The following is a 27024-nucleotide window of genomic DNA, read 5'->3' as shown; positions in this document are numbered from 1 at the left end:
CGTAGGGCCTTGCGTGCTGTGTAGGGTGTCCAGTAGGTGTCGTGGGTCTCCAAGTTTCAAGGTGAAAGTTGGATTTCGATAGGACGTCATCGCGTCTTGAACACACATCTTTCTCCTCGTCCTGCCGCATGGCCATAATGTGGTGCCATGCAATGTCATATACCCTGTATTCGTACGAGCATTGTCATTCTTGATTCCTGAGACCGGCTCTTAATAATCTTCCATCGTCCTCTCAAAAGCACTGTCAAGGTAGGCCAATCCGTTTGTGTATTCTACTCGTGGCCCTCTGTTTTCGTCACAGCCCACTGCCCTCACACGACTCGACTCGACTCGACACCCATCATGTCGGGCAACGAGGATTTCGAGCCAGACGGCCATCAGCGAAGAAATTACAAATCACCGTACACTTCTCGACATCCTATTCCCACCGTACAAAAGTACAGAGCCGAACGAAGCGAGCTGAAGGGCCAACAACAACAAGCCGAGGACGCACAGCACGACGAAGAAGACGAATCCACCGTCAAAAGAGCCTTCCATGCGGCTAAAGGCGTCATCACAGGCGACGAGCCTCCCAAGTCCACCCACGACCCATACAAGACCGAGAACAGAAATCTGCAAGGTACACCCACTCCTTCGGAACAGTCACGCGGGGAACCCCAAGATCAGAACGATGGGAACCAGCAACAGACACAGCAAGATGACAGGAAGGAAAAGGAGAAGAAAGATGAAAAGACGCACAAGGAAGGGAAATCTGCCACGGAGGCTGTCGCCAGCGAAGTCGACCCCAGACAGAAGAGAAAGGCCATGAAACATAAGCCGCGTAGTGACGGTGGTAGAGAAGTCACGGATCCAGTTACACATTTACCGATAGTCATCAGGGACTCGACCCACAAAGACCTCAAGACCGCAGGCGAGAACATACCAGCCGTGGGCACGCAACCGAAGACGAGGACCGGTCCTGCCGGGGCGGATAAGTCAAAGGAAGATCTAGACCAGGAACGAGACGACCTGCAGAAGAGTCATGCGGGCATGCAGAAGTTGTTCCCGCCTCCAAGCTTCGATGACTTGAAGGATGAATTGGCGAAGACGTATCAGCTTGCGCTGACGGTCGGGTTGGGCAGTGTGGTCCTGCTGGTGTCGCTGTGTATGGCGGCTGTGCAGCTTTTTGACTTGGACTTCTCCCGGCATGGTGAAAAGAAGGGCTCGAAGTTATTCTCGATCATTCCTGCCACAGCCATCCTGCTGACATCCGTCGGAGTGGGGTTTGCACTGGTATGGGCTGTGCAAGGATGGCTGGGCAAAAAGGTCGAGGAGGTGTGGAAAGACGAGGTCTGGGACGCAGCAAGATCAGAGGAGCTACAGGCGAATGACTCGAACGACGTCGTTCCTGAGTCTGTGGCCTGGTTGAATAATCTCCTCGCCTCGGTGTGGCCGCTGATCAATCCGGACCTGTTCACTTCGATATCCGACATGCTCGAAGATGTCATGCAAGCTTCTCTGCCCAAAGTCGTGCGGATGGTCAGTGTCGACGATCTCGGACAGGGGAGCGAAGCCTTCCGAATCCTCGGCGTGAATTGGCTGCCTACGGGAGCGGCGAGTCAGTCTGTGAGTTCCGACGGCCAAGTCAAGTCCGGCGACGATAGTAAAGGTGGTGGGAGCGATAGGGCGGCTCCTGGACAAGGGCAAATCGAGGACGGCCAATCAAATGACGACGGCAACGACGAGGATAAGAAAGGCAATCAGGACAACCAACAAGATGAGCAGACACAGCAGGCCATCCGCGAAGGTATGGAGGCTGAGCAGGGCGACTTTGTGAACATGGAGCTCGCATTCGCCTATCGAGCTCGATCGTCCGGAAAATCTTTGCAAGCAAAAGCGAAGAACGCGCATCTCTATCTCAAGTTCTACCTACCCGGCGGGATTGCTTTGCCTGTCTGGGTCGAACTCAGAGGTATCATCGGCACGATGAGACTGCGACTACAGCTTACCCCGGACCCTCCTTTCTTCAGCCTTTGCACATTGACATTTATGGGACAACCGCAGGCGGATTTGTCCTGTGTGCCATTGTCAAGACATGCACTCAATTTGATGGATGTACCCCTGATATCATCTTTCGTCCAATCCTCAATCGATGCCGCGCTGGCCGAGTATGTCGCCCCAAAGAGCTTGACGCTGGATCTCAAGGATATGCTTGTGGGCGATGATTTCAAGAAGGACACCGTCGCACGAGGTGTGGTCATGATCTTCATCAAGTCTGCGCAAGGCTTCAAAGAAGGCGACGGCGGTTTCGGACCGTTCAAAGGCTCAAGCGACGCATACATGACAGTGTCGTGGGGTAAGTTTGGCAAGCCTGTGGCCTCTACCAGGATTATCGTCGATGACCAAGCACCTGCTTGGCACGAATGGTCTCATATATTGGTCACTGCAGAGGAAGTGAACGCTGACGAGAGATTGCGGCTGCAACTCTGGGATTCGGACAAGTACACAGCCGATGATGATCTAGGTCGCGTTGAAGTCGACTTGAAAGAACTTATGCACAGTCCCAAGTTCAAGAACACAATGTGTGACCGGGAAGACCGGTTTGTAGGCGAAGATGCCGACGAACAAATGCCCGGCACTCTGCAATGGCGGGTAGGCTACTTCACGAAGACCACGATCACCGAGGAACAACTGGCCAAGCAGACCGCTGAGCCGGAAATCAGGTCGGAAGCGGACCTACGCAAGAAAGTCAGCGAGACTGCCGAGAGCAAATTGCGCGAAGCCACGGCGCACGATGAGAGTAAAGAGATCAAGCAGCAGAAGCAGGAAGATTACAAGGAGCGCGAAGACCAGTTGATGATATCTAGTCCTCCACCAAATGATTATCTTAGCGGGATATTCAGCATTCAGGTCCACAACATCACGGGCCTTGAAGTCCAATCGCTACAGAAGAAGGATAAGAAGGACAAACAAGGCGACCAGGAGGACGAATCGGAGCACAGCGATGACATGCCCAGTAGTTACGCGACGATCATACTGAACCATCAGAAGATCTTCCGAACGAGAACGAAGCCGAAGAACGCGAAGCCTTTTTTCAACGCAGGCACGGAGCGTTTTGTACAGGACTGGACGACGGCGGAGGTCATGATCAGCGTGCGCGATGATCGTGAGACCGAGGATGATGCGTTGCTCGGCATGATCTACCTCCCGCTGCGACACGTGTTTGAGAAGAGGAGCCAAATCATGCAGACGTACCCTCTTGTGGGAGGCATAGGGTACGGCAGAGCGCGCATCAGTATGGTCTGGCGCAGCGTGAAGCTGAAATTGCCTAAAGAGTTGATGGGTTGGAATTATGGCACGCTCGAGATCAAATGTCCTGTGCGTTCGAAGGGCGGGGCCGACAAGCCCTACGCACACCACCGAATCAAATTGAGGACGAACCTGATGAGGGCGAAGATGGTGCCTGCTAGCGACCCGGACAAAGGACAGGCGATGTGGAAGCCAAAGAGGGACAAGGAATCGGTGTTCTTGGCCGTTCGAAAGAGGTATTCGAGCGCCTTGATCGTCGAGTTCCGCAAGACAGTGCTCGGGCCGGACTCGACAAGTCAATTTGCCGTGTTCTGGTTGCAAGACATCCCGGACGAAGAGGAGAGGACTGTGTCCGTAAAGATCTGGAAGGGCAACAAGGAGGCGTTGCACCGCGCCACGACGAGTTATGGGTACAGTGGGTCCGACGGGGAGCAGCCGCTGGGGGACATCGAGTTGACGCTGAAACTGTGGAGAGGGCTGAGCGGATATCACAAGAACTATGCCAATCGGGGGCATAATACCGATATCAGGGATGTCATTGAAGTGCTTGATACGGCGAATGATGAGGGCCAGGTTTCTGACGATGAGGGCGATTCTGGGGATTCTTCAGATTCAGAGTCGACGTCGGCGGACGGAGATACCAACGGCGAGGCGAAAGAGAGTAAGCGTCGGAACAAGAGGCTACGGACGCATGCGAACGACGACAGCTCAGACAGCGATAGCGAGGCGGGCGAGACGGAGTCGTCGAAGCTGGATCCGACGCAGCTTGCCAGCAAGCCGCTGCAGAAGGCCAAGGATGTGGTTGAGAAAGTGCTTGATGTGGACGGGCACAATAATGAGGATGACGGGTCGAGAGGGGCCAGAGCCCAGGTCAGGGACTACAAGGACCACCACAAGCAGCTGCACAGAAAGCACAGGGGAGTTATGCAATGGAGAGGAGCGAGGACAATGGACTGGATGGCTGGGAAGGCGAAGCGTGCAAAGGGTAGGGTTGGTGAGGTTTTTGAACATAATGATGATGGTAAGAGTGGAGGTGTCGAGACTGAAGTATAAAAGGGCATGATGATGGGCCGTCATCTGTTGAATGGAAGGGGAACATGATAATCCTAATAAAAGCAACAAGACTCGGCTGTTTGTCGATCGGTGCTTGTGTATAGAGTACCCAACCGCGCTCTGCAGGACGTGCCGTGGGGATCCAGACCAGTAGGGCTCCACAACCTACCTCGGACGGGACGACCCCGTACACGGGGAATTACATACGCTCACACTCCATGGCCTACCCTCAATGGCTGCGATCGACTCGCTGGAGGGAAAATGATGATTCTTGTCCCAAACACAGGACTGCGATGTCAGAGACCGAATCCTCTAATGCCGCGTATTGGTGAGATACTAGTACTCTCGTGTACTGAAGATCTCTACGATGCGGGAACCCATCAACAAATCTCGTATCTACCATGCAGTGAAATCAGCCATTCTTCACTTCTTCAGGATCCTCTCCTCAAACCAATCATAAATGGCCTGATTGCAAAATCTAGCAGCGCCCAGATGACAATGCTTTTCCGCAGCATCGTCTGCCGTAAACACCATATGCGTGGCCTTGTCCCCCAGCGCGTCCACGAGCATCTTTGGCTGGCCCCTGGCCAAATGATCATCCACGGCATCGCACACCAGAACAGGGCACTGTATCTTAGCGACCACATCGGCGATGGTAAACTGTTTGATCTTCTCGACAAGCTCGAAGGGGGACTTGACTTTGAAGGCCCACCTGCAATGCGAAAGCGCCCACCGCAGTGTCGTCGGAATGTCGGGATGATGGACTAGAGCGTCGAGCGATTCGTCGTCCGCGTTCGCCAGTCTCTGACTGAGCATACCCATTGCGGTCGGGAAGACCGGGGTGTTGGCTAGGCTGTACATTCCGTCTACACAAAACAAGGCAGCCAGACGGTGTTCGAATGCCGCTGCCCGAGCTCCAAGAAGACCGCTCAGCGAATACCCGAGCAGGCCAACCTGGGCCATGTCGACATAGGAGAGAGTTTCGAGGTGGTCAAGCACGGGCGCGACGACCTTTTCCCACTCCAGGATAAACCCGAGTCCCTGAGACCGGCGTGTAAAGACCTGTCCTGGCCCTTCGAAGCAAACGACATGGAAACCTCGCTGTAATGCCGCAATGCCGTGTACATGGTACATTTCCTCCATGGATCCGTCTAGGCCACTACACATAAGTATCGTCGGACGCTTTTCGTCGGTGTCTTTACTGGCTGGGAAGAAGATGGTCGGGACCTGGAAGCCGGCCGGAGCTGGTATCACTTTCCGCTGGCCGGGGGTCGGCAGAAGCGCCATCGCCCGGTCGAAGCATTCGGTCTGCTTTCCCCATATTCTCAGGATTCGCGGGTCGTCCCAGTTGTTGTGGATATAGAGATCGGCCAGGCGGAAGTACGTGGCGGCGCGGAACATGGCGTCGCGGATCGAGACGGGATGGCGCGTCTGTCGAGCCTGCGTCAGGACTCGTTCGGCACGTTTGTTGAATGCAGCATAGAACGATTCAAAGTCTCCGGGTTTGATTTCGTCGGCTGTGGCGAGGACTTCGCCGACGTCGGCACCGCCATAGCTGGCCAGGCCGAGGGCGCGGATGATTTGGTAGTGGAATGTCGGATCGGTGCTGAGCTGGACCATGGTTTTGGCACTGCACAGTGCAGAATAGATTGTACCAATTGAAAGATGCGGGAAGATTTCCAAGGTTGAGTGCCAGTGACTTGTTCGTCGTTTTCGTTTCCTTGCCCGTTGAGCTCCTCCTATGTATCCGGCTGTTTTCCTGCACCATCCACATGCTCCACGCGGCTTTCAAAGGTCACGCCACTTCATTTGGAGATCATCGTCCACTTACCGCATCGCAGGTCGAATGAGAAGCTCCACCGATGTACTGTAGGAACAGGTAAGTGTTAGGAACAGCTAGCGAGAATACCATAGTAGGTAGATTAAAGCGAATAATCAAGAGCTAAGCAGATGTACGTTCCTTGACTCTCCATGTCGTAACAAGACTCGAAGCAAAAGGAGGTAAGCCTCGTATGCAAACGGTACACGATAACTATACCGGTCGCCAGCTGCTCCAGACTCTGGTGTCTTGACGTTCGTGACACAGGTGATGGAAATGCATATTTGAAGCAGCTAGTGGGAGAATCGAAGGGGGTTTAATAAACGCCGCCGCTTCGGGAGCCGATGCCACGATCACTCCCCATAGTCCCTTCTCATCAGCCCCCCATCTCTCTGGATCCTCTCCCGGAATGACTTGCCTTCTATGGAACAGAAACAGTCCCCTTCAGAGATACTCCGTAGTAAGAGATCCGTCCTCCTCTTCGAAAATGATGGCTGCTTTCGACTGCACTACCCTGAAGGTGTTGATTAGGCTCTCATTGAGAAAGCGCTTGAAGCTCATCTCGTCGAGGCCTTCTTTGATTTATCCGTGAACGGCGGGGTTCTCGTTTCATCGCGAACAGGTCTCTTTTTGTTGTCAGAACTGCTCTCACGGCCACCTCTTGGTTTGGACGCGGCCCAATACTTATAGGCGTCTGGTCCAGCTCGTTCTAAGCTGGGACGAGTTGTTGCCTTATCAATAAGAATTCGGCTCTCTTGATGATGCCTTTCGAAATCTCGGTCATACCTTTCCCGTCTTTCATCAATGCACTCCTCATCCAGGGCTCGGGCTCTGTCTGTTCGTTGAGATATTCGGGATCTTTCTGCAGGACGATCGGAGTAAGGGCGAGTCTTCGGTTGAGCGATTTTCATATATGCCCGGATCTCTATGTCATCCATGTCTCTATCTCCAATGATTGCGGGTCTTCCATTTTGAGCTTTCTCAGTTCTTTCCCACCACTTCTCCCTGGCCAATCGCCTTTCGTCCGCTCTGCTGGCTCGGCTCTCTTCCGCTTGAGCCTTGAGCTTGGCTGCCCAATCCGCGGCGAGGTACGAAGCTGATTTGATAGGCTTTTCGAGTTTCTCGGATGATTCAGGTGGCGGAGGAACTTGGTCTTCATAGTAGACATGCTTCTGGGCGCTTGGTTGCTGAGGTTTGCCATCGTAGGGATCTCGATTCTCATAGGGATCCATCACCCCTACTCCATGAAATTCCTCATTTCCCTCCATTCTGCTCTTCTCACTCTTCAATGTTGCCAACTGGTCTTCAAGGTCTCTTATCTTCTTCTGCGAGGCGGCGTACTTCTCTGCGATGGAAGTCGTATACCGCGTATCTGGAAGATTAGCCGTTGGTCCATATGTGGTCGTCGCATGTTCCAAGGGCTCGTGGCTGCTCAAGGCGTCTCCAGGGTTAGCCGACTTGCTTCTCATGCCGCTGCTTTGCCGTCCCGGATTTTCGCTGAAAGGGCTTGGTTCCGGGTCTCTGGCAGCATTGCTGACATCCTCGTTCGCATGATTGGTTTCTTCCGCCAATGTTGTCCACTGGTCGAGTAGATCCTTCAATAGGTTGACAGAATTCTGCATCACCAGAGCTCGCTGCTCGGACGAAGTCTTAGCTTGTCGCAACGACTCGTTGAAGTGAACGAGAGCGACGTTGTTGGTGAAGTGAGTAATCTGTGGAGTGTGCTTGATTAAGGCAGATGAGACTCGCTGTCCACCTTTGTCCGTCAACACGTGAACCACCTCCTCATCGTCTTCTTCAACCTTGGCCTGCAACTGTTCCTTGGTGGTCGCCGCATTCATCTGGTCAACAATGGCATTTTGCGCCTTGGCGAACTGGAGCTTTGCATCGGTTCCCGCCTTCTTCGACCGTCTCTTGCGCTTAGAGGCTCGTAGTTTCTTTCCTGCATAGAGAATATTCACTAGGAGGCTCACTGTGGTCTTCATGTACTCGATTTCACTGACGAGCAGATCGACTTTCGTCTTTTTAAAGTTCCACTTGATTTTTTGCATGAAACTGATCTTGTCCGCCCTGTCAGGTAGGAGGCTCCTAACATTCTCAAAAAGCTCATGAGATTGGTCGTAGATCTCATCGTCAAGATCAAGGGCCTTATGGGAATGGATTGGCTCGTCATCGTCGATCCGTCGGGCCAATAGCTCCAACACGTCGGCGTACAGCGCAACATGGCGAGCGATGTAATCTGTGTGCTCTCTAGCAGACGAAGCTGTTGCTCCGAAGTTGTAAAGTGTGGTGGTCAGCTGGATGCCGAAAGTCGCAATGCCTATGAGTGAGGCTGCCACGCCTACCTCGGCCATTTTCCCGATGGCGATTCAGCTGAAGCCTCTAGCTGAATCATGGAGAGTTATGACTAACAGCAGACGAAACATGATTTACCTTGGAATCGGCAGCAATGCGTCGATGAAGACGGTTGAAACTGGTGCACGATGGTTAGGGAAAAGCCCACCAATTATTGATTCTTTCATGAGGGCATCATGAGGGGTTGGATTCTGCCTTTTCATGCACAGCCGGTGCCAGTGGCTGAGCAGAAACCCAGAAGGGGCGAAGGAGCCTCACTCCCTCACGAGCCTCACTCCCTCACGAGCATCAACCGACGGCGGATTTGCTGGCAACAACTTTACTTGTACAACGTCCACGAGCGTCGTGGTCTCTTCCTTATGATGACAATGCGAGGATGGCGGCTTGACTTCCGCCCTCGACGATCCGAGGCGGAAAGCCTCCCAGTGCGCTACCACCCCATTCACTTCTAGTCGACTGGCCTAGTGAGACCTGCATCTCTCCCATCGACGATGATGATGATTGGGCCGATGACAAATCGCAATACTTGGAGACTATGGCATCTTATGAATCCTCAAAGTATCTCTTGAGAATAACTTCAGCATCGGTCTCCATTTCATTCATCCATTCATCCCCCCATTAGCACGAAATCCCATCATATCTCGCACGCCATGGCCTCAAACGGGACCACGACCACCGCAACAAACGGCTCCGGCGGTCCCGAGATCATCTTATATACCAACCATGGATGTCCATGGGCGCATCGAGCTCACATCGCGCTGAAAGAGCTGGGGCTGTCTTACAAAGAGGTCATCATTGATCTGGACAGGCCTCGCGAGCCGTGGTACCTGGAAATCAACCCGGTATGTGGCCACCACTTAGCATTGCAAGATTCTCGGAGCTTGGTCTATACCTATGCATATATCTATCTGTTCTACCAGTACCAATTGATAATGTTGCTATCGCTATAACTTACAAAAATAAAAACAGCGCGGCCTCGTCCCGACAATCAATTATAACGGCGACATCATCACCGAATCGGCGGTTGTAGCGCAATTCCTCGCCGACGCACATCAGTCACATTTACTCCCTCCAACGACTTCGGTCGCCAACGCCCTCTACCGGGCCCGGGTCGCTTTCTTCGTCGACGCCTTCTTCTCCAAGGCGATGCCTCTGATCTTCGCGGGCCAGCGTGCGCAGTCCGAAGCCGACAAGGACGCGGCCGCGGAAGACTTGGTCGCGGTCGTGGTGAAAGAACTGGAGCCGCTGTTCAATTGGAACAACAGTTCGCCCTTTTTCGGAGGCAGTGACCGGCTCACGCTGGCCGAGGTAGGTTTTGCACCCTCTTTGCTCACTCATTGATTTTCCGGATTCGACCGGCTAACTACGTACACAGGTCCTGACCGGCTCTTTTGTTCTTCGGCTTCTTGCATTGAGCAAGCCTGAGTATGGGATCTTGAGTCCGAAAATCGGTGCCCTTCTTGACGAGAGGGCTCCGAGATTCAAGGCCTGGGCTGCGAAGGTGGTTCAGGAGCCGAGTGTGACTTATATTTGGGATGAGAAGCGTGTTGCCGAGAGGACCAAGGCGAGGTTCGCAAAGCTCGCTGCCGAGAAGAAACTCTAAATTAGTTGAACAGTAATGAGGTCGAGGTGCATGTTGATGTCGACGTCGATAGGTATCAAATTCGTCTTCCACTCGGGATCCAAGGATTCTCGTATTACGGCCTCGAAACGAGCTTGAGAGTGAGATGATCTTCTTATATTATGAGCCATGTACTATCTGGAGGACCAAGATTTCCACAGCTCCGCGGAAGTCGTATGAAGACGTTGGCGCTGATCGTGGCATATCTTGCTTCAAGGTTAAGTTTCTCGCTCCCGTAACAACGCCTGCTGTGTCAATACAACACACGACACCCTGACACCTAAGCACCACTAAAGGGAATCTCTCAATAGGCCCTGCTTGACTTCGCTTTCGATTCTTCATGCTGGTTGATTGGCCGAACCCGTCGGCAACCGGTTCGCGATTGGCGGACACTCAAGATACTAGAACAAGGCCGTCATCCCGGAGCGGTTCAACGACACCACGGGTCTCAGTGTGTGCCGGAATATCCACTTCAGCATCGACGTGAGCCTTGCCATGCGCGCTCTGCGGGATCATAAATCCAGCAAAGAACGTATCCAGTTCCTCGTACGCATCCAGCGGCCCAACATAGGCCACATGCTGATCAGGCCGCAGAATGACCGTGCACCCGCGCGGATCGATCTCGAGGTTCTTGTAGATCTGCCCATGGCCTTCGTGATACGATTCGTCGTCGACGAAAATCTTCCAGTAATCCCACCCGTCGACCTCGTCATACGGCCGCCAGACCTCGGGAAAGTCGAACACCGTCACCTCCTGGCGCGGAGCGCTGTGGACGGCCAGCATCTCGAAGACGTCGTCGTACCGTGCCGAAGCCGGTGTGAAGCGGTTCAGGAACGAGTCCGGACGTGCCAGCTTCTCGCCCAGCGTCTTCAGTTTGCTCGCCTGCTCTGGGTCTCGAATGTCGCCGGGAAATGTGACGACGCGCCAACGCCCGTTCGAGCGGAGAAGTTCTTGCAAGTGAGACGGCCGTGCGTCGGATTGGTTGAGGACTTTGAAGCTGGGAATGCGCTTGCCCACTTCGACTTTCGGCGCCAGGGATGGCGTGGAGACGAGGCGGAAATCTTGGGCGGCTGACACGTCGGTGCCGTCGCCTTGGGCCGTGGAAGAGCCGGGTTTAGCGACGAGGAGGCTTGTGCCGTAGTCGACGGCTATAATCGGCCAGCTCAGTCAGCTCAGGCTTTCCATTCGCATACTGCGTATGCCATGGGTTGAAAGGAAAGGGCGAATTTTTTGACGAGATGACTTACCGATTCCACTGGCGAATAGATTGCCCTTTTGAAATGCGTCTTTGAATTCCTCCATGCTGATTCCTTCTTCGTCCATGACGTCTTTCGCCGGTCGTCCGGAGAACAGGCGCGAGAAGCGGTGGTCAAAGTCGATTAGATCCTGGGCGTTCTTGCGCCTTTCGGTTTGATAGGTCTTCAGAATGGAGCGGCTCGATAGGCCTTTGACGACGCTGGCGATCTTCCAGCCTAGATTGAAGGCTAGACCAAAGTCAGCTTTTGACCTCGCCGGATATTGGAGGATTGCCTACTGTCTTGCATGCTGACATTCATCCCCTGGCCTGCTTTGGGACTTTGATGCGGTTTCAGCACGTCTCTTCGAGGCTTCACACTTTGTGGGGAACATTTGATGCCAACTTACCTGTGTGTATGCACAGCATCACCTGCAAGGAATATCCTCTCAGCCAAAGAAAACTGTGTTCCGACTCGCTGTCCAATCTGATAAGCCGTCCACCAGTCTAATTTACGATAAGTGATTTTGTAAGGCGCCATGATGCGCTGAGCAGATTTCAGGATCGTCTCCGGGGTGATCTTTGACCGATCAGCCCTGGCGCCACTTCCGCCATGTTTCTCGGTCCTCGTGAGCTGGATGTAGAGCCGTACGAGCTTGTTCTCGCGCGGAATGACCATGACACTCCCCTCACTCGCAGAATGAATAGCACACCTCATCCGGATATCGGGGAAATCCGTGATTGGAACAATATCTAGTACGCCCCAGATATAGTCCGTCGATTCACCTTCAAGCTTGAAGCCTAACTGGTCACGCACCCAAGAATGCGCTCCATCTGCCCCAAGCACATACTTTGCGTGGACAACCTCTTCGGTGTTGGCTTTCCCGTTCAATTTTGCGCTGTTAAGCAGGTCCTGGGTGTCGTCGGCGGCGAGGTTACTTCTGAACAATCCATCCTGCACAGCAGCGCCATTAGTCGAAGTCGCCGTTTGCTTGGGAGTGGCTTCTTCTTCGCTGAGATGTCGTAAAGTCACCGTAATCGGGTGTGCCTCGTTATCTTCAAATAGTGATTCGTCGACCTCGAGTTTAGCTGGCATAACACCTCGCTCGACTCTGATATCGCTGCATGCTTCAATGGAATCGAGAAAGAATCGTTCGATCCGGCCCTGATGCAGGACGACCTGTTGGAAGCGACTGATGCCGGGGATCGTGTCTGGGATGCGGTCGCCTCGGCGGATGATACCGTCCTTGTCCGGATTCCAGAGACAGATTTCCAGCATGTGGTTTGACTCGATCCAGGCACGGTGGCCGAAGCCGAAAGAGTCGAATATTTCCAGTGTGCGGCATTGGAGCCCGTCAGCCTGACCATTGAAAATCTAGGCGAGACGTTAGTCAGAGGTCTGCGGAGATGTTGGAATGTCGTGGTCTTGCCTTCGTGCCTCGTTTGTCCACGATCCGGGTCTTGATACCGCATTTAGCCATCCACATCGCCATCATAAGACCAGCAGGTCCAGCTCCAACGATAAGGAGATCGACCTTGTCAGGAGCCGGCGCCCCTTCGACGGTCCCCTTGACAGCCATGTTGGTGAAAACAAATGCAGTAGGCGGCCTTAGAGTGGGTTGTTGCGTTCAAAGCTGGAACAGGGAGGGGGAAATTCCCTTTGATATCAGGGAGAAGACTTGAAGAACTGGTCAAGTTTATGTAGCAAAGACGTCCCACACGTGTTTCTTTGCAGTAGCAAATGATACGCGGTGATTCCTCGGTTGCCCATGGGGTTGCTTGTGGGTAGCCAGCTTCCGATGGGACTCGGTCCTATCATACATACTGTACGTGTTACCAAGGTCCATTGACGTTCGGAGCTGTGGGCAGCACGCTTCCGAAAGAGGGGTTTGTAGATGAAGGTCCCATCAAGTCCTATTGACCAATAAATCTTTTGAATGAACCTTTGCTCCGAACATCATCGCGGGGGTATACCCGAAGCTGGCACTCCCGACTCTGTGTGCCGGTAGCATTGCCGAGTCCGATTGGATTGTGCTAGAGACCTATGCGAGATCGATCTGCATTCCCCGTACGGAGTAGTTGAAATCATAAAGCATGGGGGGAGCATGATGATTCCCCCAGCTCCGGGATGCCGATTTGAAGCGAAACCGGCAAGCCGGTTAGTGTCTTGGCGTCTACTTCAAGTTCTAAAGACACCAAGTGCAAATTGAAAGAGGACTTAGGGCGGATCAATAGATCGATATTTGTTTTTGCAGTACGGAGTAGTCTTTCACCAAACATGATCTACCGGCGCTGTGAGTGGGAGCGTGAACAGGAAAGGGTCCCACCTGGCACGGCCAGAACATACACTCCGTCAAAAATCCGGTCATAGCCCGAAGGCGCTGCCCGGTTGTTGAAGATGGCCGAGTCACTTAAGGTGATTGCCTTGATATCTGGGGGCAAAGACTCTCTCTTCTCTATTCTTCACTGTATCAACAACGGACATACAGTTGTTGCGCTTGCAAACCTCCATCCAAGAAGACCGTCGACCAATGTCCTCGATGGCGGCGACGAAGGCGAGGATATCAACAGCTTCATGTACCAGACCGTGGGGCACTCCGTGATTCCTCTTTACTCCGAGTGCCTTGGTATCCCCCTCTACCGAAAGGAAATCACAGGCTCGGCGATCCAGACTGGTCGATATTACGATCCAAGCAGGATCCAAGATTCGCTCGACGAGACTGAAGATCTGATACCGCTTCTTCAAGAAGTCCTCAGAAAACATCCCGAAGCCAATGCTCTGTGCTCAGGCGCCATCCTCTCGACGTATCAACGAACAAGAGTCGAATCGGTAGCTGTACGAATGGGGTTGACGCCTCTCGCTTATCTTTGGCAGTATCCTGCTCTTCCACCGCCTCCTGGTCGCGCAGACTCCCTGACAGGGCTGCTCGAGGATATGCTAGATGCGGGCTGTGATGCCCGAATCATAAAGATTGCCAGTGGGGGGATCAAAGAAAGTCTTTTGTGGTCCAACGTCGCAGATCCGACGACCCAGTCAAGGCTCGTAAGCGGTCTCCAACCCTTTTTTGAAGATCACGAATTCTGGCTGCGCGGCGCTGCTCTCGGGGAAGGAGGTGAATACGAGACGCTGGCAATCAACGGTCCGCGGACGTTGTGGAAGAAGAGAATCGAGGTCCCAATAGCCAAAGACTCGACCATCTATGGGGAAGGAGGCGTGAGTTACCTTCGGCTAGGCAAAGCGAGAGTCGTGGACAACGAGCCAGCCTCAGTGGACGACGAATTAGTGACTCGGCAGCCTCATTCCTTTGATGCCCAATTCAACGCCGTGCTGGAAAGACTCCAGCCTCGAGGCGTGGAGACAGCAGGGAACGGAACCGTTCTAGACAGTGTCATCGATCACCGCGACTGCTCAAGTTCCTTTTCGAATGCAGAACTACAACCGTATCATAACATGTCATCGACGTGTTTAACGTTTTCAAATTTGACCGCCCCTGTTGCAGAGAATTCGGTTGACGGCGTGGGCAAAGCCGCTGGTCAGATGAAGAAGATATGCGAGCAACTTGACTCGTTACTCGAGTCAATATCGGATGTCCATAATCTGGCCACAAGGTTGACAACGTCCAACATTGTTTCCACGACTCTGCTTCTCAAAGACATGTCAGAATTTGGCGCCGTGAACTCGATATACTCCTCACTATTTCGGGCTGGGGAGCCTAATCCACCGGCTCGAGTGACCGTCTCATGCGAGCTTCCTGACGATGCTGAAGTCAGCTTGAGCATCATATTAGACCTTGGGTCTCGAGACACACGGCGTGGCTTACATGTCCAAAGCCGCAGCTATTGGGCGCCGGCCAACATTGGTCCTTACAGTCAGGCTATCTGTGTGACAGTCCAGCCAAGCAGCCAACCATCCCTCAACATTCACGACGCAGGGTTGCTCGAAATGGTCCACATGGCTGGCCAGATACCTCTGGTTCCCCAGAGTATGCTTCTCACTGATGGACTTTTCCTGGAGGCTGCAGTCTTGAGCCTACAACATCTCTGGCGTGTCGGACAGGAACGGGGCGTTGACATCTGGCCGTGGGGGATTGCTTTTCTCAAACAGTCATCAAAGGTAACGACGCACGCAGCCATGGCGGGGAGAGCATGGGCTGCAGCTCATTCTGTCGGTACTAGATGCGAGAAACCAGCATCCGAAGACGTCGACGCCGAAGAAGACAACCTGGATGCATGGGACCTTCGGTTCAATCGTTTCAACTCGTCAATACAAGCCATGACCATCGGCCAGCATCTTCACGTTCTGCCTAATCACACTGTTTTCGGCCATGTTGCCACGACCGCGAGATTTATCCCTCCATTCATCGCAGCAGAGGTTGTGTCTCTACCGAGGGACGCTCCGATTGAATGGTGGAGTTTAGGACTTGCCAGGATCATCAAACAAAACACTCCAAGGGCGCCAGCGAGCTTTGGTCGAGCCGTCTTTGGCTGGGGGTCCATCATCCAAGTCTCTCTCCGAACTGCTCTCGAAGACCAGTCCTTTACACAGGAAACAACCATCCATCTGGTAACGGTCTTCGTCCACCTAGCTGCCGTGATGGGCGTGGTCGAAGCTGTCCATGACTTCCAGGGTGATCTGCAGGCTTACCTCTCCCAGATCAGAGTCTCGGAGCATAGTGCCTGGCCACCAGCAAAACCGTCGTTCGAGCTCGTCCACGGCACGGCGTTTTTGTCCGCCAATGGACAGACGCAATGGCCCGAGCTCTCCAGACAGGGCCTCTTTAACAGTTTGACAGTCATCCCATGCAAGTCGGTGTACGGGCAGTCCGACTTTTCCGTCTCGATCGATGATGAATCCGAGGCAAGGCAAAGCAGCGAGAGTTCTGAACATTCTGAGGAAGCCGGTCCAAACGTCATGGCTTTCAACAACCACTCCGCGCCATGTCAGCCTCTCGCTATAGCCATGGCCATGCGCATTGACTCGACGTTGTCGCGATGAGTCTAGCGTGGAATTTCTTGCCAGCCAGCCAGCCAGCCAGCCAGCCAGCCAGACAATCTCTGACATGTTGTCAAGAGATAAAATCCAGCCATCGTCAGAGACCCGAAGCACTTGCTGGTGGATGCTCCGCTCCACTTGTCGCTTCCGCAAGGCACAGACATCCGAAGAAGTCTCGAAAGACCCTTTGCCTCATACGACCTACAACCGCACAGGAACGCGACTAGGCAAAGGCACATCCGGGTTTGTGTGGGGACTTAGCGGTTCTGGTCCACAATTGAAGTCTTCAAAGTTCAGACACGTCGGTCAACGCGTGGTGTTTACAAGCCTATCTTTTGACAGGTTGCGCCATTGTGGATGACGGGAGGGATCTTATCGACTAAGAAAGATAGGCGAGCTGGGTCGTGGCCTCCAGTGGGGTTTTAGTGCCTCTTCGTTGCTCAACCTCGCACTGTAATTAAAACGAACGTCATTCTGTAGTGGGAGCTGCCAGCAGCTGCCAGCAGCTGCCAGCTTCCAGTGCGCGTACAGGGCCCGCCGCTTTGAACCAGGCACGTCTAGATGGCAAGAGACATGACCAACAAACACCATGAGACGACATCGATCTGGTTCTCGGTCATGGGCTCGAGTAGACCAGAGAGTACAGTTAGTCTTGCAGATTCCGGCATTCCTTTGCCGGAGGTCAATCTGTCCAGCGGTCCAGCGGGCAACGACCCACGGCCTCCGAAAACCATTGTAGGTAGTTGTTGGCATGCTCCACGAGATCTTGGTGTCGGACGACGTGCAATTCTTGATATCTCCCGGGGGCAGACTGTGATAGCCGTCTGCTTTTCTGGCTAGACACCCTGCGCTCTGCCCCGATGCTCCAAGCCCAGCCAGCCGACCCTCCAGAGCCCTGACCATGCCACGCTGCTACTGTACAGAACCGGAGCCCATGCGTTTGCCTCTACAGTGCTGTCGAGCTGTGTAGCCGGCTCTCCACAGCCCGTCACTCGCAGATTTGAGGGATCATGTCAAAAGCCTGCCTTGACTGGGGGCATGCTGTCAGCCCACCACAACCCATGACGTCCCGCGCCCTCCACAACCTGGACTCTTTTTAGCGAAAATCAACCAAGAAAAAACGCGTGCACCTAGTATGGAGAAGCAGGGTTTTTTCACTGTTTCGGTAAACAAAAGACAATAACAATGGCGCGAAGCGAAGAAGAAGGCCTCGGCAGAAACAAGCGTGCTGTGACTTCTCCTGGATAAAGCATCATAGATCGAGTAAATCCTTGCTTGCCTGCTTGCTTGCCTTGGAAGCGTTTTCCCGGAACCACCGAAGGAACCCTGTTTGTCTTTCCCAGGGAATAGATACCTAGTAGCGCAGTCACAACCAGTTATCCGTCGCTGAAGTGACGAGTGCGGCATACATACCTTTAGGTATGGCACGGAGTATCAACACCAACAGCTTGTCACGTTTTCAGCGTGACCGAACCAGCCTCGCCCAGGTCTTAACCAAAGTGATTCCCATAATGTCCCGAACCAGCTCAAGCCGCTTGAGAGATGGAGAGACAGAGAGACACTGCACCTTTTCTCTGCGAGAAAAGCCCAATAAGACTGACTGACTGACATACTTACTTGTGGCAAGCCTCCCAACTCTTACCTAGGTGTTGTTCTCGTTCTCGTCTTGCATCGTGTCATCATCAATTGACTTCCTCGTGCCTCCTTTTTGCCCGTAGGTAGTGTACGCACCCAGTACTCGTACGCGTCGGCATGCAGGGCCTTCCAGTGGCGGGCATATGGCGTGTAGGTTGCGCTCAGCCTCAGCCCATTGCACAAACAAAAGCAAGCCAACCCCTGCTCTGTACGGACTACTGCTGCACTGCATACCTACCTAGGCACCCGTAGGTACGCACAGTCACAATAGCCGTCCTGTACGGCGCGTGCAGTCCTCTGGAGCGTACGTACTATGTAGTAGGTATTTTCTGGCATTCGACCCCTGAACTTCCCTAACTTACCGAGCCTAGCAAGGTACTATGAGGTACGTAGTCAGTAACCGCTGGAGTCTACAGTACGAGGTCCAGGCTTCATGCCCGTCGAGCGCCATGCAGCGATGTCTCAGTGTTTCAGTTCCTTCCCCTCCGCCGCCTCGACGCGTTTCGCGCGTGCCTCGCGTAACAAGTCACGGTGTGTCCTTTTTGTCCTTTTTGTCCTTTTTGTCCTTTTTCCTTTTTTCTCCTTTGTCTTTCTCTTTCGGGGGCCGCATTATTTTTTTTTACCTACGGGTACTTTTAGCCTCGTTTCATCTTGTCTCTCGCGTGCTTCCTTGTGCACTCTTTATTCGCCCATGTCGCCGCTCCATTATGGCACTGATGGCACATTGCAATTTCCCTACATCGTAGCGACTTCCAGGCTTTCCAGTCTTTTCTTTTCCAGACTTTTTCACCAATAGCGCGAAATCCCCACTACGCCTACCCGTGTCTACGTAGTAGGGGTCAAGTTGTTATCGCATGATCTGCACTTTTGAGTTATCTTGTATCGATTAAAATGCTCCTATCGACAAGACCACGATAGGACGGGCAGACGGGATGTGATACGCGTACTTGCGTACTTTGGATTATACGATTATACTATTATACGTAGTTGTGAGTCGGAGTCAAACGCAAAGAGACAGGATAGATAGAATGCAAAATCATATCGATTCTAATAGTACAGTTGGGGGTTTTACATACAAAGCAATGGCTTGCAATGTGCTGTAGTAGCAATCCTGCTGAGAAATCTCCCCTTCGATCCTCTCTCACCACAGCCAGAACTCGAAGCCCATCTTGACGAGAAATAAAAGTTGTAAAAGAGAAAGAAAAAGAGCTTGGAAGGAAAAAGTCATTGCTCTCGAATCCCTCGCCTCTCCTCTGTGCAGTCTCAACCAGCAATACTCTCTGTCCCACTTTGCTCACAACAGCCCTGCCATAATAAAAGGTCGTAGAATACAGGTTGGTCGAAGGGTGGTTTACAAAGGTTCTAATGCACTTTTCCCCGGGATACGCATACAGTCTTGAGCTCCTACGCTGTGCCGTCTTGCTTTGACTCCATCTTCGTGTGAAAGCGAGGTGGTCCCTGCAAAAGAAGATTCAATCGGTCTTGGTAAACATCATAATGATCATTTCGTCGTCGTGGTTTCGCTGGTGATTTTGGGTTTTGTTGTCATGATCTTGTGGGGTTCGTCAATATCAAATCTGTTATTTACAGGGATTCGTCTCGCTTTCGCTTTTTCATGGCACGCTTGCTTTCCCCAGACGACGAAGACTCAGAGCCGCTGCTGCTGGACGAAGTGGCAAGAGCGGCTCGTTGAGCAGCCTCAAAGAGCACGTGGCCCATCTCTTCATCGTAAGGTTGATGAGGTTGAAGCTCGCCGTTCTCGAGGACGCCCATGACGATGGCACCGCTGCCGTGGGTGCGGGCATGTTGAGCAAGGTTGTCGGAGCGAGAGAACTTCTTGCCACACTCGTTGCACTCGAATGGCTTGTCTTGAGTGTGGAGAGAGCGGTAGTGACGCTTGAGGTGCTCCTGACGACGGAACCGACGGGAGCAGAGTGTGCAGACAAAAGTCTTGGAGGGATCTTCGGTCAAGGATTGCTTGCGTCCGCGGCGGTTGGTTGAGGTGTGTTGCGACGAGCCATCTGCGTTCACTGAGGCTGCGTTGTCATCGGCAGAGCTAGGTTGCCCATGAGAGGCAGTCGAGGAGGATTGACCCTCACCCTCGTTGTTCATGGGGGCATCCGAGTCGGCCATTTGATGGAAAGTGAAGTCACTGTCGGTCGAGTTGTTGCGCTTCATGCTGCGATGAGTCTTCTTCGTGCTGGCGCAGCAGGAACCCGAGTCGGAGAATGAGGACGCAGGAGGAGATGGCAAGCCGACGTGGGCGTCCTCATCAAAGCTGCCGAAGCTGTGTACGCTCAGGAAGTCCTCCTCTTCGTTCACAGACAACTTCTGTCTCTTGTCTCCGCTGTAGATGATCTCAGCGTCGGTGAAGTTCACAAAGCCGAAATCGTCTTCGGAGTCGAGTTCAGAGCAGAACGAAGACTCGAAGGTGGGGTTCTCGGACAGTGTGAATGGATCGGCCGAATCGTGCTCAGGCGTCACGGGAAACGAAGTGTGGGCCAAGGCAAACTTGTGTTCGTCGTCTTCGGCGGACAAAGTAGGCAAAGGAGGAAAGCTCTGGACGGGCGCCGACAGGACGGGCTCGAATGAGGTAGAGGTCAATTCTCGCAGGTTGACAAATTCGGCGACAGGATATGCACTTGTAGGCGAGACCTGAGATTGAGGAGTGGCAGGGGTAAGAGATGGCGAAGTGCAGCCACTGGGGAAGGAGTTGCTGGGCAGGAGCTTGGCATCACCGGGATGCGGGAAAATGTGCACTTCTGTCAAGATCACTCCAGTGTCAGCATTCGTTTCAAATTTCAAACATTCACTCGCGCTTCATGTCGGACAGTACTCACGTCCGTTCTCCGACCACTCGTCCACATACTGCAGAGGGTGATACTCCTCCTTGGAGGCCTCGATGGGAAGGTTGAAGTAGCCAGGGCCGTGCACCGGCGTCTGGTTGACACTGCTGGCTGGTGGGCTGCTGGCCGTGCTGGGGCAGGCTGACAAGCATGGAGTGGGAGGTGAAGAGTGCCTGCTCTCCAAATACCTTCCATGCTCCATGCGGCCATGGCTCTCCAGCATAAACTTGGGCATAGGCATGGCCAGCGTCAGAGGCGGTGATGGCCTGGGAGGATGGATCATCTGCTGTGGCATGATATGGGCGTGCGTGAAGTGAGGAGGCGCTTGCCAGTATTGAGGTGCCATGAACGGAGGAGGGTATCCAGCCATGGGGCTGAAGACCGGTTGCTCGCTCGGCATAGGCGTGAACACAGCGTTATGCCGTGCGTCCGAGTCTGGCCGGTACTGGTAGAATTGAATCTGCTGAGCAGCCATTGGGTATGGGGTTTCCATGTCTGATGACTGGTGTCTCTTGTGCTGGCCTCTGAACTTTCTTCTGGGCTCTGTTCCCAAAGAGTGGTCGATATCACCAAGTCGGCTTGGTTGTGGTACAAAGTCGGTACAAATGAAAATGTTGGTCCAATGATTGGCAGGGTCGTCTCAGGAGTTTTCGCTGGTGTCTAGCTGTACATATAGATTGCAGATATGATATGCTGGTAGCCGTCAAAACACACAAGAGAGCGATGCTGTCCTCGACGTAGGTAGGTAGGTAGAAAGGGATTATGTTATGATACAATGTTGGCACAGGCTTGAAAGGAAGGACTGGATGCTTGTTCGTTCAATGGTACAGTATGATGTTGTACAGATGATTGAACAAGAACCCGGGAAGAGCCTGGTCACAACGAGAGTTATAACAAAGTAAAAGAAAGTGTAGATCGCGGGGAAGAAAGAGCGACTGCCTCGATATGAGAAACGAAAGAAGAGGATAAGAGCTGGGTGCAAGGACGAGCCATAAGAGAAGATCGCTAGATGCCCTGAGGGTCTGAAAGGCCGGTCGTCGACCAGTGACTTGGGCCACCTCTCGATACGGCATGGTAGGTGGTTGCAGGAACGGGCGCTGCATTCGGGACCGTCGTCGCGACCCATGCAAAGTCACTGAAGGAGGGTGGAGCTCGCGGTCTCACCACCCCCCCAGTCCGTCTCAAAGACTATCACCCACCGAGTCAACCCACTAACGCTGATCCACCCCTGTCCAGCCGCTCCTCTTAGAGCAGCGTGCCTGTCCAGGTCGCCGCCTGCTGTGCCTGGCACTTCTGGGCTTGTGCTGAGTGACGCTGCAGAGGCCTGTCACGCAGCACTGATATGCATGGGAAATTGCACAGACATGCTCGACACACCCTCCCAACTGTCACGGATGCCGATGACGCACCATGAGTCGACCTCGCCCCAAGAGCAACAACGACGATATCCGTACCTCCATCCCAGATGTGGAAAATCCTGTGAACGTGAGCGGATCGACCTATTTGACGGCTCAGGTACCATCATTGGTCAAACAGAGTAAACACATCACAACAGAAGAGCGCTTGAGTTCCAATGGGTGACTGGTTGATACGATATAGATATGGTACGAGTATAGCAGCCTTGGCCCAGAGACGTCTCCTTGGTTGACCAAAGGATGCCAGAAAGTATACAGTTGGTAGGTCAATTCTTTCCCAATCAACCGTAGAAAGATGCATAGTGCTTTTGTGACTTGCGCGCCATCACTCGTTGAACGACGTGCATGGCCAACTCTAGTCAGCTCGACGATGGATGGCAAACCATACTTTGATCGTTGATAGGTTACATTGCCCGCGAAGAGGCAGGAAAAGTACTCGAATCAGTGCCCAAGCTGGTGTTTGGCGTGTGCACATCGAAAGTCCTGTGATGCTCCATTCACGCGCGGTCAATGACTGGGCGAGTCGCTGGGATCTCGACGCCAATCAGGAGCGTGACGTCTGAGCGCAGCTGGTGATAAGCCATCCCCTCGGGCCGTAGAGCGAATCGCTGTAAGACCTATTCTCGGACCTGGGCATAGTAGCCATGGCGTCTTCTCAGTCCATCCTACCTACCAATACTCAGTATGTCAGCTGTGACTTATTTTCTTGATGGAGGTGCAGTGATATTATTTCGTAAACGCTGAGCCCGAATATTGGTTCACGTTGAGATCGAATGTTGCTCGTTACAGGGATCAGCAGCGCGAAGGATTCGTGTCTAGATTGGCCCCGGCAGAAGGAGCACTGGAGGAGCAAATGTCATTGCATATCAGACTGACAGTGACGGCACCATCCATCGCCTGCTGGTCTGTAGAGGTGACGGGAAGAGCATCGGGTTTCGGAAGACGTGGCAAGAATTATCGGCTCTCACGGGCTCCCAGGCCAAAATTGTGAACGTGCTGAAGTTTGAAGGTCGTGCAGACGGGCGTGCGTGTCTCAGACTCTCCAGAGCCACTGCCGTTCCTACATATGCAGGTACAGCTAGAGCCTGGCCAGTGGCAAGTCATGAGAGGCTGGTCCGCGTCAGAAAGAGCTTGGAACTGTCCAGGTGTCCAGCCAGTACGGAGTGTCTTTCGCTTTTTCGCGTTCTAAGAGTCTTGACGCGACACCAAAACAGACTGTTTGCTCTTGCGTGCTTGGGGTCTCTCTGTCATCGCGATCCTTACCTTTCGTGTGTGGTGGGCCAAGGAGCAAAGAAGCTGCATCTTCAACTAGGCTTGCACGTCTTGAAAAGCACATGCAGGCATCAGACATCTTGGGTGTCCCATGTCATAGGCCATTACTCGCCTCCAGCAGCCTAGGTCGAGCGAAGGTGCAGAACAAAATCCCAAGATACCAGAATTTTCGCCTCTCGAGCATAACACATCGCCTTTCCCCGCCATGACTGTGCGCATCAGAAAGTGGCCGGGTGTTTCATCTTGTCCCAACAGGGTCCAGAAACCCTACTGTTGGATTCTTGTAGGTTCGATCGGTTACGCTGACCACGCTGACCTGCAAGAGCGGGTCAAGAAGTCTCAAAAAGTTGGCCAGAATTATTATCATCCAACAAGTCACCTCATAGTATTTCTTTCCGGTTCGTAGTTCGTCCGTCTTCGGTAGCATCAATTGAGTCATCGACCCGCCAGTCTTTGAGGCCGTCAAGCCTGTGGGTTTTTCATGGGTTCGCAACCCCGAGACACATTCGCTTTAAACAGCGTGGAAAACCCTGGGATTCGTTGGGTGGTGGGGTGACCTAAGCATCTTCGCCCGGGCACCTATCGATAGGCATCTCTTTGATCAGGCACATCAGGTCACTTCCCCCGACCACTGTGGATGGTGGATGGCTACTGAAGTTTGAGTGACGGGAGCCTCTCTGCCACTATGCAGTGCGTCCGAATTCGTAGCGAGCCTGCCATTATTTTGAGGCTTACTTCGTATCCCGTAGTGCTCAAAAGTTTATGCACTTGCTCATACTTTCGCTCCACGATGCAGTATTGTTTAGGTGCATGAGTTCACGAGCTGCGTTCGCTTTAGCGAGGTGACGCTGCTAGATACAGACTGGTCACTGTTGGTTTGCGTGTGGATTTGCTAATCTGTTTGCCAACTTTCCTAATCAGCAGCGGTCACCGAGAGAGCGTTGTTCGCCACGAGCACGGCAGTATTGAAAAAGCAGCACTGTCCTTGACACAATAGAGATAGTGGTGTGAGGCAGCCAGGGCACTTTGGTTGGCGAGATGACACCATGCGAGTCGGGGCATCAGGGAACCCTTCAGTAGATCCCACTTTTGCACAGTGCTCTCAGGTACCCGAGCATCACCAGTGCGTCCCTGGAGGCTAAGGTCCATTCTATCCGTGTCCCGCTGGTCCACTTGGGAGAACTCAAGCACAGTACCCCTGCCTCAACCCGACGGCCCCAGCCCCATACTTGAGGCACCGTCCGTTTTTCGCCGCGGATCCTCCAACTAGTTCTCCCGCCCTCCAGAGCCAGCACTTGGGTCAAACGAGAGTAGGGTGTTTCCAGAAGGCCGTTGCTGATTCGATTTTCCCAGGACCCTTGGGGCCTGGGTAATGAGAGGAGCGTGGCGACATCCCAGCCAGCTTCACCCAAAGACTTTTGGGAACACTGCCAAAAGCACCGTGAAGCCCCACCACAAGCCTACCTTCCACCCGAGCAGGACCCTAATGCAGGAACCACTGCCCGTCTTTATGCGACCTTTGCTCGAAGATGTATGCCGCCAAAGGGCATCGATCGACTGTGCGACCCAGTTAAACTCGCGAGTTTAATGCAGGTACCAATGCTCTTTCTGGTCCATTTTTTTCTTTCGCCTTCGCCGAGAACTGCAGCTTGTGTTTCATATTTCGAGGCGATACGGCATGCCATGTGCTCATCACGAAACGCTGCTTTTCCAACTGCACGCTGGTTTCATTGGCCACCAATTTTGCGACTGCAACCTTCAGACTGATGGTTGAGCATCGTCTCATTTCCTGTTGCTGGTTGCAGTTCTGGTGCTACCACCTTCCTAATCATGGCTCCAACTTCGATTAGCCATCTTAGCTCGGAAGTGGTGGCTTAGAAGTCCCTCTAGAACCTCTAAGTGTTCGAAGCCAGAAGACGGGAGGCCGCACCCAACCAAACTAAGCAGCATGCCCTCAAGGGTTGATTCCTTTTTTTGGTGGGATGGATTTCGCTCTTGATCGTGGATGGCGGAACCAGGCAGAGATTTCCTGCGGAGGGAAGCAGTAGCGCTTCCGGGGAAATTGGTGTCCACTCTTTCTATCTGCTTATCGTGTCTGGCAGCGAGGATGAGGTATGGCGGCCGCGTTAGCTGCTCACTGCTACCCTAGTCGACAGTATTGTCCTCAACTTCTTCCGATCCTGGCAGTCCCTCCAGGTTCCGTGCATAGTGGCCTGCACGTATTCTAGGCGCTGCTCGTCGCTTCGACCACTATTGGCGAGGGAGGCTTCTCAAGTCTGGGAATACATGTTGGCAGTTGCAGCAATTGTCTTTCCAGGTACGTAACCAATTTGTGCTTGATGTGTCTTCCTCATGGTCTCTGGCATCAAGCAATACTGTACCGCATGCCCAAGGACCGTTAGCCCAAGAAACAAACTCACTGATGCATCAACTTGCATTTGGCATTCGCTCAAATTGAAATCGTCCTCAAATCGTCCTGGATATGTCCGAGGTGCAGACGTTCGGCAGATGTGGGAAGCTTTTCTTCACTAACCGACGATCTTTACGTACCTCTGAGCCGCTATCGGCATACTTCTCTTGCGCTTGTGGATTTGGCCGTAGCTTCCAGGAGCCAAATCCATCATAGAATCGCCGAGTGTGTAATGATTTGAGGCTCATGCTCATCCTCCGACTCTGCTGGTTGGCCTTTTTCAATGCAAATCACCTCAGTCGATCGGCCGCGCAGCTCCACCAGACTTTGTGTTTCAGGACGAGCTAAGGTATGGCCGATTCTCGACAACTTGAGGTCCAGTTACGGATCGGGGTCAGAGCTCGGTGATACCAGCAACCCTCTCGATTGGGCTGCCTCATCTGTTGCAAGGCCAGAAATTTGTCAGGCAGCATCTACGGCACAAGTCCGTCGTTGGAGAAGTAGTGCGAGATGCAATCCTCACTCACCAAGTACAGCTCGTACGAGTCCAGGTAGGAACTCTGCCTGCAATCCACGCATTCCGCGTCGAAAGGTCTGCACTGGCGCGGGGCCAGCCAATCCTTTCGAGTTGATTCCAGACGAGATGTTGACGATCTCTCGTCATCATCTTGGACCTGACCCCGAGGCCGAGGGCGACCCACGACCCTCCAATACCTGTCAAAGTCTGAAAGCTCGGTATGACTTTTCCACTTGCCCGACCGAGGAACCTCAACAGTCAGGCGATGGTTTCCAGAGATGTTGGAGGCTGATACGCTGGAATGCCGATTCAGCGTCAACGGAGTTGTACAGCTATCTGCCCGGATTGCACTAATTCTTACCTAAGCGTCGATATCAACATGGGTGTCGACAATTCTTCAGACAGTGTACGGAGGGAAAGCGGATGCCAGTCAGGTCTGCCGATGAGGTCATGTGTGGTCTGCTTTAGGATCACACGAGCCACCAGCAACACGAAGGCAGCCGCGAGGGTGGCGGTCCGTGCCAGCGTGCACGTTCCTCCCTGATCGTAACGCCTTACTAAGTCTA

General features: G+C 53.2%; 7 protein-coding genes across 7 annotated transcripts; 3 read left to right on the top strand and 4 right to left on the bottom strand.

The window, feature by feature from the left end:
- Nucleotides 1-110: 110 nt before the first annotated feature.
- PV05_09939 (uncharacterized protein) lies at nucleotides 111-4511 on the top strand. The gene has a single exon (XM_013456326.1). It carries the CDS (start codon nucleotides 343-345, stop codon nucleotides 4339-4341), a length of 3999 nt encoding a protein of 1332 aa, XP_013311780.1. The 5' UTR covers nucleotides 111-342; the 3' UTR covers nucleotides 4342-4511.
- Nucleotides 4512-4596: 85 nt separating this feature from the next.
- Nucleotides 4597-6037, bottom strand: PV05_09938 (uncharacterized protein). The gene has a single exon (XM_013456325.1). The coding sequence runs from the start codon at nucleotides 5959-5961 to the stop codon at nucleotides 4765-4767; it is 1197 nt and encodes a 398-aa protein (XP_013311779.1). The 5' UTR covers nucleotides 5962-6037; the 3' UTR covers nucleotides 4597-4764.
- Nucleotides 6038-6266: 229 nt separating this feature from the next.
- Nucleotides 6267-8826, bottom strand: PV05_09937 (uncharacterized protein). Its single transcript, XM_013456324.1, has one exon. It carries the CDS (start codon nucleotides 8512-8514, stop codon nucleotides 6718-6720), a length of 1797 nt encoding a protein of 598 aa, XP_013311778.1. The 5' UTR covers nucleotides 8515-8826; the 3' UTR covers nucleotides 6267-6717.
- Nucleotides 8827-8963: 137 nt separating this feature from the next.
- Nucleotides 8964-10304, top strand: PV05_09936 (uncharacterized protein). Its single transcript, XM_013456323.1, has 3 exons — nucleotides 8964-9357; nucleotides 9485-9823; nucleotides 9891-10304. The coding sequence occupies exons 1-3, from the start codon at nucleotides 9166-9168 to the stop codon at nucleotides 10116-10118; spliced, it is 759 nt and encodes a 252-aa protein (XP_013311777.1). The 5' UTR covers nucleotides 8964-9165; the 3' UTR covers nucleotides 10119-10304.
- PV05_09935 (uncharacterized protein) lies at nucleotides 10076-13455 on the bottom strand. Its single transcript, XM_013456322.1, has 5 exons — nucleotides 12801-13455; nucleotides 11781-12745; nucleotides 11671-11711; nucleotides 11384-11620; nucleotides 10076-11284 (listed from the first exon to the last, which is right to left on the bottom strand). Exons 1-5 carry the CDS (start codon nucleotides 12948-12950, stop codon nucleotides 10530-10532), a joined length of 2148 nt encoding a protein of 715 aa, XP_013311776.1. The 5' UTR covers nucleotides 12951-13455; the 3' UTR covers nucleotides 10076-10529.
- Nucleotides 13456-13636: 181 nt separating this feature from the next.
- PV05_09934 (uncharacterized protein) lies at nucleotides 13637-16413 on the top strand. Its single transcript, XM_013456321.1, has one exon. The coding sequence runs from the start codon at nucleotides 13769-13771 to the stop codon at nucleotides 16364-16366; it is 2598 nt and encodes an 865-aa protein (XP_013311775.1). The 5' UTR covers nucleotides 13637-13768; the 3' UTR covers nucleotides 16367-16413.
- A 2609-nt stretch (nucleotides 16414-19022) lies between these two features.
- Nucleotides 19023-21837, bottom strand: PV05_09933 (uncharacterized protein). Its single transcript, XM_013456320.1, has 2 exons — nucleotides 20839-21837; nucleotides 19023-20760 (listed from the first exon to the last, which is right to left on the bottom strand). Exons 1-2 carry the CDS (start codon nucleotides 21335-21337, stop codon nucleotides 19583-19585), a joined length of 1677 nt encoding a protein of 558 aa, XP_013311774.1. The 5' UTR covers nucleotides 21338-21837; the 3' UTR covers nucleotides 19023-19582.
- Between the last annotated feature and the right edge of the window lie 5187 nt (nucleotides 21838-27024).

The sequence above is a fragment of the Exophiala xenobiotica genome (assembly GCF_000835505.1).
Source record: "Exophiala xenobiotica strain CBS 118157 unplaced genomic scaffold supercont1.6, whole genome shotgun sequence".
Lineage (NCBI taxonomy): Eukaryota > Fungi > Ascomycota > Eurotiomycetes > Chaetothyriales > Herpotrichiellaceae > Exophiala > Exophiala xenobiotica.
Note: the sequence above shows the minus strand (reverse complement) of the source record. Positions and strands in the feature narration are given on the sequence as shown.